The 17,248-nt window shown below is 58.3% G+C and overlaps 1 protein-coding gene across 1 annotated transcript; it reads right to left on the reverse strand.

Moving 5' to 3' along the window:
- Positions 1–1,473: 1,473 nt before the first annotated feature.
- Positions 1,474–10,424, reverse strand: LOC148219331 (Fc receptor-like protein 4). The gene is made up of 7 exons (XM_088157729.1): positions 10,403–10,424; positions 9,532–9,762; positions 8,953–9,207; positions 8,581–8,853; positions 7,869–8,138; positions 2,115–2,192; positions 1,474–1,502 (listed from the first exon to the last, which is right to left on the reverse strand). The coding sequence occupies exons 1-7, from the start codon at positions 10,422–10,424 to the stop codon at positions 1,474–1,476; spliced, it is 1,158 nt and encodes a 385-aa protein (XP_088013855.1).
- Positions 10,425–17,248: the final 6,824 nt, after the last annotated feature.

Here is a 17,248-nt window from a genome sequence, read left to right on the forward strand (position 1 = left end):
GACATTGCAGAACTGTTGCTGAGAGTATGAAAGCTCATGGAACCTGAAGTTCATTGTGACCAAGGGGCCATTGTGACACTGAGGATCCAAGGAGACCATTGTGACACTGAGGACCCTCATGGAACCAAGGGTCCACTGTTACACTGTGGGGACTCATGGAACCAAAGGCCTATTATGACATTGCAGGCCCTCATGGAACAATGGAGACAGCTATGAAACAGAACCCCAGAATGAGCGAGGTTGGAAAGGACCTGTGAGATCATCTAGCCCAACCTATGACCTAACATCACCTCACCAACTAAACCATGGCTCTGAGTGCCACGTCCAGTCTTTTTTTAAATGCCTCCATGGGTAGTGACTCCACCACCTCCCTGGGCAGAAGATTCCAGTGCCCAATCACTCTTTCAGTGAAGAATTTTTTCCTGATGTCAAACGTGTCCTACCCCTGGCTCACCTTCAGACTGTGTCCTCTCATTCTGTCAGTGGTTGCCTTGGAGAGGAAAAAGACCCCCACCTGACTACACCCTCTGTTCAGGTGGTTGTAGAGAGTCTCCCTGGAGACCATTGTAGCCATTGGGGCCATTGTAGCACGGCAGGGCCTCATGGAATCAAGGGGACCACAGTGACAGTGTGGGGCTTGGTGGGACAAAGGTGCCATTCTGACACCATGGAAACAAGGAGAATTTTGTTACAGTACTGGGCATCATGGAGCCAAGTATGTCATTGTGACACAGCAGGGCCTAATGGAACCAAGGAGACCATGATGAGGCCACGTGGAACCAAAGGACCATTGTGGTACTGCAGGGACTCATGGAATCAAGGCCACAAGAGTGACACTGTGAGCTCCAGGGAACCAAGAGGGCATCCTTACATTGAAGAACCAAGGAAACCATAGTGACACCTTGGGGCTCCATGGAATCGAGGGGCCATTGTGACCCTGTGGAGTCTCATGGAATCATGTAGGGACACATATTGAGAAAGCAAGAAAATTAGAGCCTGAAAAATATTCCAGGCTGCAGCTTCTCAGCTCTGTTCCCAGCCAATAAGCTCAACGCTAGGGAGAATTTCTCCCAGGGTGATAATTTGGTCAAAATAAAAAAGAATTAATAACAAGATAGAACACCTGTTGTGGTGCCTGACCAGGCCCTGGCAATGGGGTGTCTTGTCTCTGAACCAATCACCTTTTCTCTACTCTTGGAATTGCGAGTCATGCTATAAAACCAAGTGTGTTTCTGAAGAAACTCGTCTCTTTCTTCCTGTCATGAAAGACGACCATGTAGCTATGCATTTTATTTCTGCTGCACTTAAAGAGTTAAAACCCCTTTCCACAGCTGCAGGGAGGTGCTGAAGGGTCGTGCAGGGACGTTGGGGATCCTATCAGAACTTTTTGGGGAATTGATAGGGTGCCCCTCCCTGCCAAGCCTGGCGATCGAGGGGCTCAGTGTGTTGGGGAATTGGGGTCATTCAGAGTTTCTAGGGGGCATCAGGGATACTGGGGTGACCTGGAGGGAATTGAGGGTCGGGTGGAGGTTCAGGATTCCCGGAGGTGGATGGGGAATCAAAGTCACCCCTCCATTTTTCCTTTGCAGATGCCAGGAAACACCAGGAAAGGTGACTGCAGGCTCTGACCATGATTTGTGTTTTCCCCAAACTTCCAGGACCTCCCATCCTCTTCCACACATCCCCTTATTCCCACGGAGCCCCCATGGTGGAGGATCCTCAGGTGACCAATGTGGAGCTGCAGGGGCCACATGGGCAACCATGGGAACCCCGTGACATCTGTGACATTCTACAACAAAAGTTGTGACCCTCGGGGAAGTGGGAGGCACTGGAGTGATGGGAAGCCCCCATAGTGGGGGCAGAGATTGGGCAGCACCCAGGGCCCCTGGGCTGGGGGAAACTGAGCCCGCAGTGACCTCGGCTGGGGGTACTGAGAGCTGTGGGGAGAATTTTGAGGGTCTTGGTTGGGCTCCAGGGGGATCACTGTCTGGGTTTTCAGGAATATTGATGTGGCACTGGGAGATCCTGGAGGGTTCAGGGAACTCTTGGAGGGTCATGCAAGGATGTTGGGGGATCTTTCTGAGGTCCTGGGGGAGTTTGAGGGGTGCCCCTACCTGCCAGGCTTCGAGTTTTGTTGCTCAGAGGGTCGGGGGCACGGGGGGCAATGGGGGCACTGTGGTGGTGCAGAAGTTCTGAGGGATTCAGGGGTGATTGGAGTGTCCAGGGGCAATAAGGGGTGCAGTGGGAATTTTTGTATCCCATGGGTTGTTGGAGCTGCCAAGGTCCCAGGCAGGGTCAGGGGTCCCGGGGTCCCCATGGTCACTCCCTCCCATTTTCCTTGCAGCTGCCAGGAAGCCCCAGCACAGGTGAGTGGGAGGGTCTGGCCAGGACTCCCCTTTTCCCCCCCCGTCCCAGACTCCACCCAGAACCCCAGTTATCCCCATAGGACCCCCTGGAGGAGGGGGCAGTGATGGACCCCCATGTTGTGGGCACTGAGTGGGTAGGGGGTGAGTATGGGGGGGGTACATGGGCACGTCACCCACGGGTGTCACCCCCACCCAGGTCTCCAACCCTGGAGTCTCTCTCAGGTCCCTGCCCAGCACATCCCCCAGGTGACCCACACAGAGCTGCTGGGACCCCAAGGACGACAGCAGGACCCCGGTGACATCTACGAGAACGTGCTGTGACACTGGGGGCACTGGGGGTTCCTTTCCTAGGGCACCCCCCCTTTGGCCCCCCCCAGGCTCCCATGGGTGCCCACCCTGACCAGGAGGTGGCCACGAGTGGTGGGTCCCATCTGGGGCTGCACAGAGCTCCACGTTCCAGTGCTCCCAGTGCTCCCAGTATCCCCAGGGGCTCCCCATTCCCTCCCCCAGTGCCAGGGGGCACAGGACCCTTGTCCCTCTCATTGGACACAAAATGCAGCTTTAGGATTAAACTGGGAGAAATGGTTTTTGTTTGTTCAGCTCTGCCTGCTCGGCTCGGACTGAGGAGGGTCCCGGTCAGGTTGAGCAGATCCTTTTGGGATTTGCAGCAGTTTTGGGGCTCTCTCAGTGCCTTGGGCACAGGGACCAAATGATCAATTGCTGCATTTCCGGACTGGTTCCCTCGCAGCTGCCCCGCAGGGGGGGTTTCCAGCCAGCCCTGCTCTGAAAACCATCAAAGGCCCTGGCAGAGCCACTGCTGGGGCTCACACCGGGTTTTGTGCTCCTTGCAGGGCTGAGCAAACCACAGCCACGCCTTTTTCCCCCACAGAATTCTCACCTTTGCAGCAGCTCGAGAGCTGCGAGAATCAAAGCCAAGGGGGCAGGGGGAGCCTCAGGTCCTGGCTGCCACCTGGGGCTGGCCAGAGCAGGACTGGGACAATGCCCATCCCTGTGCAGTGGCGAAGGTGAGAAGCACCAGGAAACGTTCCTGGCAGCCACAAAATCTTCTTTTGGGCAGAGCTGGGGGGCATCTGACCCCTAAAATGTGTCCAATGCCGCCATAGTATCCCAAAATCCCAGGGAGAGGCAGCAGCGCTGTGTGTTTGTGCACAGGGATGGTTTAGCAGCACAGTTGAATTTTTGGATCCCTGGTGGTAATTACAACAGCTCCTTAAGGGTCTGAAGCACCTGGAGCAGATCAGGGGCATTGGCCCAAGCAGCTCCACTTTTACCCCATTTATCCCTCCGAAGCCACTGCTCCTATCCCTGGCTGTCCCTGGAGCTGCAACTGCAGCTGCAGAGCCCTCGGGTCTGCGGTTCTGCTCTCAGACTCCTCCTCCTTCTCCTCCTCCTCCGCCCGTGGCTGCTGTGTCAGGACCAGCAGTGGCCCAGGAAGACAAGGAGCTCCAAATGTGGTGGGGAGCCCCCTGAAGAGGCCTGGCACTGTCAGCAAGGAGCACCTGCTTTCCTCAACATCGCAGGGGAATTCAACATTCCCAAAGATGCTGTGCCTGGGCTGCAGGAGAAAAAGGGAGTGAAAGGCCGAGGGTTTTCAGGAAGTGTGGTGTAAAGCCAGGAGAGGTGCTATTGAGCACCTGAGACCTGCCTGGGGTTGGTGCTGCCTTCTTTCTGTTCGGCATCAGGGAGAGCAATCGCAGGAGTTTAGCAGGGTGTGTGCCTGGCCCTGGGACACTGCTACGCTGCCACTGGGCACTAGGAGCCAAGCTGCTGCCTTCGTCTGTCCTGCCCGGGCACTGCCGGGGATGGTGCCGGGACCGATTGGTGCCCCTGAGTTTGCAAAAGGAGCGATTTCCTCTCGTCCCCCCCGACGAGGCCGCCATGGCCCCTGAGGGGTTCGAGCAGCACCGGGGCGCCCCCTGCTGGCTGTGAGCGCTCCCTGCAGCGCCCCCTGCTGGCTGTGAGTGCTCCCTGCAGCGACCCCTGCTGGCTGTGAGCGCTCCCTGCAGCGCCCCCTGCTGGCTGTGAGTGCTCCCTGCAGTGCCCCCTGCTGGCTGTGAGTGCTCCCTGCAGCGCCCCCTGCTGGCTGTGAGTGCTCCCTGCAGTGCCCCCTGCTGACTGTGCTCGCTCCCTGCAGCGCCCCCTGCTGGCTGTGAGTGCTCCCTGCAGCGCCCCCTGCTGGCTGTGATCGCTCCCTGCAGCGCCCCCTGCTGGCTGTGAGGGCTCCCTGCAGCGCCCCCTGCTGGCCGGGAGTGCTCCCTGCAGCGCCCCCTGCTGGCCGTGGTCATAACTGCACAAAGATGAACTGCCCCGAGCGGGTTGGAAATTTCTTTTCTTGTGTTGCTGTTTGTTCTGTTCTGTTCTAGAACTTTCCTAGCAATGAACTGTTATTCATTTTCCTACATTTTTGCCTGGAAGCCCCATAAACTTCACACTTAAAAAAATTTGGAGGCATAGGTCCTCTTTCCAATCCAGGAGAGTTCCTGCTTTCTATGGCAGGTGTTTCTCTTTTAAATCATGACAGTTTCCAACTCCTGGGTTCCAGCATGAATGGGGCAGGCACTTCAAGAGCAGACAAAGTCAGACACTTGGCCACCTCTTGCTCTGCTTTTTAAGCCCTTGGGCCACCAAGGGCCCTCTGCCAAGGTGGGACTCCTGGTCCCTCAGGTAATCAGGAGCTGGGTTTGGCAGAGCATCACACTGTCCCCAGTGTGCTATGGCTGACAGACTGAATGACACATGGGGCCCTGTGCCACCAAAAGCAAGGCCTGACCCAGCCCTGCCACACACAGGTGTTCCAAAATATTTTGAGACATCAAACTTTTCCTATCCCTGACACCCCACCCTGTGCCATGGCCTGATCCTGACTGCTCTGGAAAAGGGGGAGGGTCCAGAATCCCCAAGGCCCTTTGGGACATCATCATGTGGGGAACACAGCACAGGAGGGGTTTGAGACAGGGCAGAAGGGAACCCAGAGCACTGGTTTTGAGTGGCAGCCCAAAATTGGAGAATCCCATTCCTAAAGCCCAACAGAGCTGAACAAAGAAACACCATCTCTGGCAGTTGAACCAAAAAGCTGCATTTTGGTGCCAGTAAGAGGGAAACGAGTCCTGTGTTCGCGTGGCACTGGGAGGAGAGATGAGGAGCCGTGGGTGTCCTGGGAGTGCTGAGAGGGGCATTGCAGAGGCACTGGGAGTACAGGGGTACTGGGAGAGAGAATGGGAACCACCTGGATCGACTGGGAGCAATGGAGAGGCACTGGGAGGGGAAAGAGGGAGCCCTTGGGGGTACTGGCAGCACAGTTTGGAGGGAATGGAGAAGTCTCTGAGGGTACTGGGGGCACTTGGATGTGGAATGGGGAGCCACTGGTGATACTGGAAGGGGGAGTGGGGAAATCCTTGTGGGTTCTGGGGTCATGTGGAGCTCTGGATGCCCTGTGCTGCCTCACACTTGTGCCCACCTACCCGTGAATGTTGGGCACCCACGGGAACAGTGCAGGGGACACACATGTGTGGCTGCCCATGGGTGAGGTCCCCCAGTGCCCCCAGTGCCCCCAGAGCCCCCCAGTGCCCAGCCATGCCCCGAGTGTCACAGCACATTCCCGTAGATGTCCCCTCATTCCCGCAGTCGCCCATGGGTTGCTGGCAGCTCCACATAGGTCACCTGGGGATCCTGGAGTGTGGTGGGACGGGGGGACGCTGCAAGAGACACAGGCTGTGGCATCTGGGCAGGGGGACACTCATGGGTGACGTGTCCCTCTGCATGTGCCCCAGCCCGGACTCACCCCCCGTCTGCTTGGTGATCATGACGTGGGTGTACAGCACCTTCCCCTCCTCTAGGAGGGCCGGGGGCTCCGGGGGCGCCCTGAGGGAATCAAGGGGATGTGTGGGAGGGAATGGGAAGTCTTGGGGGTTGGGGTCAAAGACGAGAGTGTGGTTTGAGCCCCCTACTCACCTTTCCTGCTGCTTCCTGGCAGCTGCAAAGGAAAGAGGGGAGGGATAACTGTGGGGTCCCCAGGGTCCTGACCCTTCTCAGCAATCCTGAAATCCGACTACACCCTCAATATCCTCCAGGACCCCTGAGCATCCCTGATGCCCTCCAGAACCCCTGCTCTGTTCTCTGGACCCCCAGAGCCCCCTGAAGCTCAAGCCTGCCAGGTATGGGGTAGCCTCCACATTCCCCCAGGATCACTGAAAGAACCCCCAAAATCCCTGCAAGTCCCTCCAACACCACCCCAAATCCTTCAGGACCCTGACCAAAGGTCCTGAGCCATCATTGCCAAGTCAGAGGCTCTGGGTGCCACCCCATCACCCCAACAGGCAGGTGGTCCCCCAGCTCCCCAGGGTCCCCATGGTCCCCATTGTCACCCACCCATGTTGTTCCACCGATGCCAGCGCACAGCTACACCCACGAGCAGGACCAGGAAGAGGAGGGACCCGCCAATGCCTGCGGCCACTGCTGGGGACAGAAGGGACACATCAGGGTCACCTGTCACTCCAGGGGTCCTGCAATCCCAATGACCCCGTGTGATCCTGCACCAGGCTCTCTACATGATCCCACCTCTGTTCCAGTGTCCAGTGGTTCCCTGTGGTGTCACCTCCAGGGCCAGCTCTGGGCTGAGTGCCTGGAACACGCGGTGCCCGTCCTGTCCCAGCTGGTTGGTGGCCACGCACTGGTAGGTGCCTGAATGTCCCACATCGATGTCCCCAAGATCCAGGAGGGGACCCCGGCCCACTTCCTGCCCATCGTGCAGCCAGGTGAAGGTGACAGGGGCTGAGCCCACCTGCACCGAGCAGTTCAGGGTCACAGAGTCACCTGCATGCACCTGGAGTGCCGGGGGACCAGGGGCGATGGTGGCATTGGCCACGGGCACTGCGGGGACACAGACAGGGCTGAGGCCGGGGACAGGTTCTGGCACCTGGTGAGGAGGGATGAGGGAGTCTGCATGGTGACTCCTGGATACAGAGGGTCTCCTTCACCCAGGACAGTGACCCCATGGTGCTGGGGGTCATCATGAGGTGTGGGAGGAGAGCATGTGATGGATGAGGAGTGGGGGATGAAGATGAGATGAGGGTGAGGGGAAGGTGGGATGAGGGATGCCGTGTCCAAGGGTGGGGATGGCTGTCACCTGGTGGGGGGCACAGAATGGCGTGGGTGGGATGTGATGGGTGCCATGAGGAACATCAACGGGGGCATCACCCCAATGCCAAGGGTCTCAGTGCTCTGGGAGGGTCACGCTCAGTAGCGTGAATGTGACATGATGTGCAGTGGGGAATGTGACAGCTGGGCTTAGGGATGCATGGCTTGGATGTCCTGGGTGGGGATCCCTGGAGCCAGAGGGTCCCTGTTCGCTGGTCTGTGACACCAGGGCTGGCACTGTGAGCTGGGCTGGGGCTGGTGTGGGGGGGATGAGGTGGAATTTGGGATGTGTGGAATTGGGGATGCTGTGGGTGGGGTCACCCCCAGCCCAAGGGTTCCACTCACCCACGACAGTGACGTTCAGAGTGGGGCTCTCAGCCACGCTGTCCCTGTTGCTGGCCTGGCACTTGTAGTGGCCGCTGTCATTGTCCCCAACGTGCCGCAGCTCCAGGCGGGGACCGGTGCCCAGTGGTGCCTGCGAACCCTCCCGGAGCCAGGAGAAGGACAGGGGACCTGTCCCCATGGCCACTGCGCAGCTCAGCACCAGGTGGTCCCCCAGTGCCACCTGTCCCCCGGGGGGCTGCACCGACAGGGACACACCAGAGAGCGGGACCCCTGTGGGGAGGACACAGGAGGGACTGGGGACATGGGACGAGTGGGGGACAGCAGGGAGCAGTGAGGGACTCATGGAGAGGGAGGATCAGAGAGGGCTGGGGGGATCCCAGTGAGGAAGAAGGGGGCACAGAGACGGAGTGAGGCTTGGAAAGGGGTGGAAGGATGGGAGATTCAGCGAGGGGACACATGGAGAGGGTTGAAGGGAACCACAGGGAACGGTTTAGGGACCCAGACAGGGATGGAGGGACCTGTGGACAATTGAAGGGCCTCAGAGAGGGAGAGAGGAACCCAGGGATGGGTAAGGGGACCTGGGAGGGATGCAATGGGCAATGGGGGGACCCAGGGAGAGAGCTGGGAAGGAGGGGGGGCTCGCAGAGGATTGAGCAGGGATGGGAGATCTGGGAGGGCGGTGGGGGCTCCCCGTGCCCATCCCCGCACTCACTGCGCACCGTGACGCCGAGCCGGGCGCTGCTCTTCCGCACGGCCCCCCCCTCGGAGAGCACCTCGCACCCGTAATTCCCCGAGTGGGAGACCCCCACGGCGGGCACCAGGAGCTGCGGGGAGCCCTGCGGGCCCTGCAGCATCTGCCCGTCCCGGTAAAAGCTGTACAGGAGGGGGGCTCGGGGCCGCAGGGGGCTGGGGGTGCTGAGGCAGCTGAGATTGAGGGGGGACCCCTCGGTGAGCTCGGGGGGACCCTTCAGCACCGGCACGAGCTCTGGGAAGGAGATGGGGGTGGCGACTGTGACTCTGAGTCCACTGAGAAGTGGCTTTGGGGGTGTCAGGATATTGGAGTTGCAGCCGTGGGAGTGCTCACCGTGCACTGTCACTGTCACCGGTGCTGACAGTGACATTCCTGAGGCCACCAAGCCCTCGCAGCTGTAGCGGCCGCTGTTGTGCAGCTTCAGGGGGGGCAGGGACAGCTTGGCGCCCCTGAGGGACCCCCCTAGATCCTTCCCGTCCTTGTAAAATCGCACCCTGGTGGCAGGGTTGTCCTGCCAGCCCCTGCAGCGCAGTGTCACCGTGTCCCCCTCCAGCAGCGCCCGTGCTGGCACCTGCAGCACCAGCGGGTCTGTGGGACAGGAGGGTCCCGTGTCACTGAGGAGCCCGAGACAGGTCCAAAGTGGGTGCCCACGGCACCGGGGACATCTGGCTGGAGTGTCCACTGCGCAGGAGGGTCCCAGGGAGCAGCCCCGTGGCACAGCTGTCACCACGGGAGTCCCACCACACTGGGGTGCACTGGGATGCACTGGGATGCACTGGGATGCACTGGGATGTCCCTGTGTGCAGGGGACAGGCTCTCGCCTGTCACACGAGGGTTGTGAGGCCATGCACGGAGTGGAGCCCACCCAGAGTTATCAGGGAGCCACCCTGAGCATTTCAGATCCCCCCTCACCATTTGACACCATGACGGGGGGGCTGAGCCCACTGCCGGGTCTCTGACACTGGTAGGTGCCACTCTCGGTGACAGGGAAGCGGTCACGTCCCTCCTGCCCCCAGCGCCGCCCGTCCTTGTACCAGGTGGTGGCACGGGCGGTCCCCGAGGCCTGGCAGGTCAGTGTCACCCGGTCCCACAGCACCCCCGGAGTCCAGGGGGGCTCCACCAGGAGCTGGGGGGTCTGGGCACCTGCGGGGGACAGGGGACACCAGCCTGCCAGGGCCACCAAGGGGCTGGGGACAGCGGGGTGGGGGAATGGCATCCCCCGAGGACTCACCAGCGAGGCTGAGGGTCTGGGCTGGAAGGGAGAAGGGACAGGGCAAGGTGGAATTGGCTCCGTGGGGACAGGGTGTGAGGCTGTCCCCGAGCTGTCCCCGTGGGGACACGGCTTCTTGTGGGAAAATGCCCGGGCACGGTCCCCAACAGGTCTGGAGAGGCTCCCAGGGGACAGCTCTGTGTCACACGTCCGGGTGGCACGGACGCCTCGGGGACAGGGACACCACGGCCAGCCCGTGCTGGCACAGCTCACCCCCGCCAGCCCCACGGCCACATCCCCGTGGTGCTTCTCCCCTTGTCCCTGTCGCCACAGCTGCCCCAGCCCCGTGGAGCCAAACCTGACATCCCTGTCCCCAAAACTCTGTCCCCCATCCCTGTCTCCACATCCCTCTCATAAATCCCAGTTCCCCTTTTCCTGTTCCCAGGGCCACCCCAAAACCCCGGACACACTGAGGAGCCACTGGCTCTGTCCCCCACTGGCTGTGCTGGCCTTGGGGACCTCAGGGGACCCCGCAGCCCCCCTGTGCCCCCTCTCCACCCCTCTCTGCCTCACCAGGGCCCGTCCCCAGGGTCATCAGGCCCGTGCCCGGGGCACTCACCCCACAGGAGCAGAGCCACCTTCCCGGCCATCCCGGTGTCCCCGGCCATGGGCACTGGCTGTCACTCACTGCTGTGGCTGTCCCCTGTCCCCTGGCTGGCGGCTCTTCGGATGAAGGGACAGGAAGCGAGGTCAGCTCTCGTCCCCATGTGTAGGTGGCCCTCGGTGGGGGCAGGGTGAGACAGGATGGGGGCAGGGTGGGGACCTTGTAGGACATGGGGGTGATGGTGGGACATGGTGGGGACAGGATGTTGCCGGAATTTGGAGGCTGAGGAGGTGCAGGGAGCCAAGGATGGGTGTCCAGGGGACTGGAGTTCCAGGGATGGGAATGGGGGTCCCAAGGGTTGGGTGGATTCAAACTCAGGGATGAGAATCCCAGAACAACGTGGCCTTCAGGGATTTGTGATCATGGGATGGACCCCAGGGATTGGGGTGTCAGGGGAATGGGAGTCCTGGGGGAATCTTGGTCCCCAAGGGAAGGGAGGGGTCCCAGGGGCTGGAACTACCAGGATGAGGGTCCTTGGGAATGGAGATCCTGGGCAGTGGAGGTCATGGCATGGGGGTCCCAGGGAAGAGGGGAGAGAAGGAATGGTTGTCCCATGGTTGGGTTCTCAGGGGAATGGGAGTGCCAGGGATGGGCAGTGCCTGGGTAGGCCCCATGGGTCACCACTCCTACCCTGGGTGCCTCAGATTTTGGGGTGACCCAGGGCCCAACGTTGCTCCCCTGGAGTGTTTCCTGGGCAGGCATCACATGGGGGTCCTGAGCAGCTCTGCTTCTGTGCCCTCCCCACGCTTGACTTTTTCCTCTCTTTATTTCTCTGGTTTCCTTATTTTCTTCACTTTTGTGCCATTCCCCACCACTCCCAGTTCTTGGCTCAGAAATCCTGGGGAGCAGCTGGGCAGAGAATGGGTTGGGGGGGAATCCAGGGAGGGAGAAAAGGGGGTGAGGGGTCTCCAGGGAGGGGTGGGGAGGCTGTGGGGGATGGGGGTGTCCAGCTGTGCTCCCCAACACTTTCACTTTCTCTCTCCTGCAGCAGAAGGAAGAGGCTGTTTGTGCTGAGAGTCACACAGGGGGGAGTTCTGTCCTGGGGGGGCACATCCAGGGGTTCCTGTCCTGAGGGGATCCTGTTCTGGGGGTGACACGTTCTGGGCAGATTTTGTTCCAGTGGTGACACATCCCAGCAGGGGAGATCCTGTCCTGGGGGATGGTGGTTCTGGGCAGGGTCCCTGGACACATTCCCTGAGGAAGTCCCTGTCCAGGGTAGGGCACGGGGGGCCCTGCCAGCCCCCTCTGTCCTCAGTGGGGCACTGTGACCTCTGTGACCTCTGGGGTGCCCCAATTTGGGGTGTGACCCGGCCACTCTACACCCCCTCATTGGCTGCCCCCACCCATCTGGGAGCCCTCAATCCCCATTTGGGAACCCTCACAGGTGCAGCACCTCGGCCCCATGCCACAGCCCACCAAGATCATTCTGTGGGGGAAAAACCCCAGCAGGGATGAGTGGGGAGGGAAGGACATGGCCTGGTGCCAGTCAGGAAGGGCACAGACACCCCAAAAACACCCAAAGCCCACCCTCATACCCAAAACCCCTGCAGGGTCTCAGTGCTGGCAACCAGGAGATGGATGAGACCCTGCACATGGAACACTTGTGATGCTCTTGGGGGGCTTCCCCCTCCCTCTCCTGCTCCCCAAAATCCCCTGCATGACATTTCTGTCCTGAGGGCTTAGGAGCTTTGGGTTTATTGGGTTTTGGGAGAAATTCTGTTCCAGACATCTCCATTTTCACTTGACCCCCGCAGGATCTGACCCGGCAAGAGCAGCTTGGGAATGGAGCCCCAGGCAGGAAGGAGCTCCCAAACTGCTCCTCCTTGAAGCCAGTGGCCATCCAAGTGTGGGGCCCAGCCTTGGCCCAGCCCAGGGCACAGGGATGGCCATTGGCCAGCCCTGCTCTGGCCAGCCCCAGCTGGCAGCCAGGACCTGAGGCTCCCCCTGCCCCCTTGGCTTTGATTCTCGCAGCTCTCGAGCTGCTGCAAAGGTGAGAATTCTGTGGGGGAAAAAGGCGTGGCTGTGGTTTGCTCAGCCCTGCAAGAAGCACAAAACCCGGTGTGAGCCCCAGCAGTGGCTCTGCCAGGGCCTTTGATGGTTTTCAGAGCAGGGCTGGCTGGAAACCCCCCCTGCGGGGGCAGCTGCGAGGGAACCAGTCCGGAAATGCAGCAATTGATCATTTGGTCCCTGTGCCCAAGGCACTGAGAGAGCCCCAGAACTGCTGCAAATCCCACAAGGATCTGCTCAACCTGACCGGGACCCTCCTCGGGCCGAGCTGAGCAGGCAGAGCTGAACAAACAAAAACCATTTCTCCCAGTTTAATCCTAAAGCTGCATTTTGTGTCCAAGGAGAGGGACAAGGGTCCTGTGCCCCCTGGCACTGGGGGAGGGAATGGGGAGCCCCTGGGGATACTGGGAGCACTGGGAGCACTGGAACGTGGAGCTCTGGCAGCCCCAAATGGGACCCACCACTCGTGGCCACCTCCTGGTCAGGGTGGGCACCCATGGGAGCCTGGGGGGGGCCAAAGGGGGGGTGCCCTAGGAAAGGAACCCCCAGTGTCCCCAGTGTCACAGCACGTTCTCGTAGATGTCACCGGGGTCCTGCTGTCGTCCTTGGGGTCCCAGCAGCTCTGTGTGGGTCACCTGGGGGATGTGCTGGGCGGGGACCTGAGAGAGACTCCAGGGTTGGAGACCTGGGTGGGGGTGACACCCGTGGGTGACGTGCCCATGTACCCCCCCATACTCACCCCCTGCCCACTCAGTGCCCACAGCATGGGGGTCCATCACTGCCCCCTCCTCCAGGGGGTCCTATGGGGATAACTGGGGTTCTGGGTGGAGTCTGGGACGGGGGGGGAAAAGGGGAGTCCTGGCCAGACCCTCCCACTCACCTGTGCTGGGGCTTCCTGGCAGCTGCAAGGAAAATGGGAGGGAGTGACAAATGGGGACCCCGGGACCCCTGACCCTTCCTGGGACCTTGGCAGCTCCAACAACCCATGGGATACAAAAATTCCCACTGCACCCGATTCCCACTGTACCCCTGATTGCCCCCAGACATTTCAAGCACCCCTGAATTCCCCAGAACTTCTGCACCACCACAGTGCCCCCATTGCCCCCCGTGCCCCCGACCCTCTGAGCAACAAAACTCGAAGCCTGGCAGGTAGGGGCACCTCTCAAACTCCCCCAGGACCCCAGAAAGATCCCCCAACATCCTTGCATGACCCTCCAAGAGTTCCCTGAACCCTCCCGGAGCTCCCAGTGCCACACCAATATTCCTGAAATCCCATCCATGGATTCCACTGGAGTCCAACCAAGACCCTCCAAATTCTCCCCACAGCTCTCAGTAGCCCCAGCCGAGGTCACTGCGGGCTCAGTCTCCCCCAGCCCAGGGGCCCTGGGTGCTGCCCAATCTCTGCCCCCACTATGGGGCCTTCCCATCACTCCAGTGCCTCCCACTTCCCCGAGGGTCACAACTTTTGTTGTAGAATGTCACAGATGTCACGGGGTTCCCACCGTTGCCCATGTGGCCCCTGCAGCTCCACATTGGTCACCTGAGGATCCTCCACCATGGGGGCTCCGTGGGAATAAGGGGATGTGTGGAAGAGGATGGGAGGTCCTGGAGATTTGGGGAAAACACAAATCATGGTCAAAGCCTGCACTCACCTTTCCTGGTGTTTCCTGGCATCTGCAAAAGAAAAATGGAGGAGTGACTTTGATTCCCCATCCACCTCCGGGAATCCTGAACCTCCACCAGACCGTCAATTCCCTCCATTCCACCCATGTGGATCCACCAGTGAAAGGCCACAATGATACCCATGAGCAGCACCAGGAACAAGAGGGACCCAACCACCCATGCAGCCTCTGCAGGAAATAGAGAGGGACACACTGGGGTCCCCGGGGTCACCCCAGAGGTTCTGCAATCCCAGTGACCTCATGAGCTCCCCTCCTGTGCCCTGTTCCATTTGTGTCACTGCCAAGGACAGAGCAGGGGGTGAACCTGGATCATCTATGATCAAGGGATTGCAGACCCACATAGGAATCCCGAGTGACCCCACCTGTGCCTCCATGTCCCCAGGGTGTCACCTCCAGGGCCAGCTCTGGGCTGAGTGCCCGGAACACGCCGTGCCCGTCCTGTCCCAGCTGGTTGGTGGCCACGCACTGGTAGGTGCCTGAATGTCCCACATCGACGTCCCCAAGATCCAGGAGGGGACCCCGGGCCACGTCCTGCCCATCGTGCAGCCAGGTGAAGGTGACAGGGGCTGAGCCCACCTGCACCGAGCAGCGCAGGGTCACGGGGTCACCTGCATGCACCTGGAGTGCCGGGGGACCAGGGGTGATGGTGGCATTGGCCACGGGCACTGCAGGGACACAAACGGGGCTGGCACCTGGCGTGGGGGAATGGGGGGACAGGAGGTATGGGTTTGATGGGGAAATGTCGTGGATGGGGTGACCTCATGGAGAGTCTACAGAGAGCGATGAGGAGACACAGGCCAGAGGCTGGGGAACTCAAGAAAGATGTCTGGGGGTGTTTGTGGTTGAATTGTTCCCTTTTCTTTCTGTGGAATTTTTCCCATTGTTATGCTAAGTATTTGTGGCTACACCTTAGTAGCAATAGTTTTCTCTCGCCGGGGGTGGGGGATAGGGGGACACCGGAAAAGGAAAGGTGGGACAGGGGTCTGGGGGGCTCTCGCTCTCTCGCTTGGCTCGTGGAGTGGGAGGACGGCCCGGGCTCTGATCTGGCATCTCCCCTGCCATCCCAGCGCTGAGATCCACGCTCCCTGCTATCAAACACCGCTCTGCTCCTCTCCCACCTCATCCTCCTACCTCCGGACCCTCTGCCGAGCACCACGACCGACACCGTGAGGGGGAGTCGCCTCCCCATCCCTCTCACCCCTGGGCCCCCGCCATCACCCAGCCCCTCTTCAACTGTGCGGGACCTGCCCTGCCCCCAGCACCGGGAACTGAGCGCAGGGAGACGGCCTGTGGCCAAAAGGGACTGGAGCTGAGCTAGACTGTTCTGTTCTGTTGTTAATTTTTATAGCTGTTGTTGTTTTCTGCCTTGTTAGATATCAGTAAAGAACTGTTATTCCTATCCCCACATCTCCTGCCTGAAGGCCTCTGATTTAAAACTGAAATAATTAGAAGGGAGGGGGTTGCATTCTGCATCTCAGGAAAGGGGTTCTCGCCTTTGCTTAGCAAATACCTGTCTTTAAAACCGAGACATCAATAAATACCTCTGCACAAAAAGCTGAAATAATTGCTTTAACTCGCGCCCTAAAGATCACAAGAAATACATATATATTTATACAGACTCAAGATACACATTTAGAGTTATACATGCACATGGAGCCATCTGGAAAAAGAAAAGACTGTTAAACTCACAGAAGAAAAGTATCAAACACGTGCAAGAAATATTGTGGCTACTAAAAGCAGTTCAGCTACCGGAGCAAATAGCAATTATGCACATTAAAGCACACCAAAAAATGAGCTCAAAATTGGAAAAAAGAAACGAGCTAGCAAACAAAGAGGCAAAAGATGCAGCAAAAAGTGAAATAACGATTAAGGAAGCTTTAATTCCAAATAAACAAATCTCCCTTGAAAGTAAGCCAGTATATACCAAAAAGAATAGAAAACTAATTAAAAATCAAGAAAGAACATATAACCAAAAGAGACGAGCTGTTACTGCAGAAGGAACAATGGCCATCCCTTCTCACCTGTTATAGTCATTAGTAAAGAAAGAGCACCAAAAAACACACTGGGGAATAGATGCCCTGGTTCAGGTTCAGGTAACCCGACAGTGTGACATTTGCCTCCAAGCCAAACCCAGAAATATTCCCAAACCAATTTTTCCCGAAAAGTTTTTTGTTCCAAGAAAATAGAAGAGGTATTCGATCAAAAAAAGGAGAAAAGGAAAATAAAACAAAACAAAATAATATAAAATAAAATCGAAATAAAATTTTAAAAACTGGTCAAAAATATTTATTGGTCTTGAAATCGGGTTCACCGGGTGGGACAGGGCTGCTAGAGGCATGCAACTCCTGGGCGTTTTGGGGCTGTGGGGTTCCCCTGGCTCCAGGGTGTTACGAGTGTGATAATTGATAAAAGATTCGTGGTAATCACAGACGTTTTGGAGTTTATATAAACCAGAATACTTAGATAAAAACATGGGCCTAGATAAAGGGAAATACATGATTAAAACCATTCTGTTTAAATCCACCTGTTATGAATATTGTGTTTTCTAAATAAATTGTATTTGATACCAGTCTATAAAACAAGGTTTCCACGGCTTGAAAGATTTTGCAAAATCAGATTTCCTGCCTTTGTGCAATCAATTGCAACCTATCTGCTAAGACCAGACTTCCCACTTCTGCTGTTCTTTATCGACCAAGGCCAGATGGTTACTTGACAAACCATCTGGACAGCGGTGCCATGGATGTTTCTTTGACCACTACTGCTTACTTAGCAGAATTATGACAGCAAAAAAACCAAAATTGATTACTACAAGGAAAACCATACTATAAAAAGGAGCTGCAAACCAAGGTTTAGTGGAGCGTAGTGTGGGCGGTGACCCCTCACATTCCCCAGCGCGCTGCTTGCTCTGTCTATATCAAATAAAGCAATCTAAATTTTGCTGAATATCGAGACTTTTGTTTCTCATTTCTAACACGAGGATACTTCGTCTACCCGGCCCTGGAGCGGCTGCGGGAGGCCAGGTCTACCCGGCTCCGGGGCCGGAGGCGTCCTGGATCGGACAGGTCT

This window comes from Sturnus vulgaris, unplaced genomic scaffold, assembly GCF_052056855.1.
Source record: "Sturnus vulgaris isolate bStuVul1 unplaced genomic scaffold, bStuVul1.hap1 Scaffold_155, whole genome shotgun sequence".
Taxonomy (NCBI): domain Eukaryota; kingdom Metazoa; phylum Chordata; class Aves; order Passeriformes; family Sturnidae; genus Sturnus; species Sturnus vulgaris.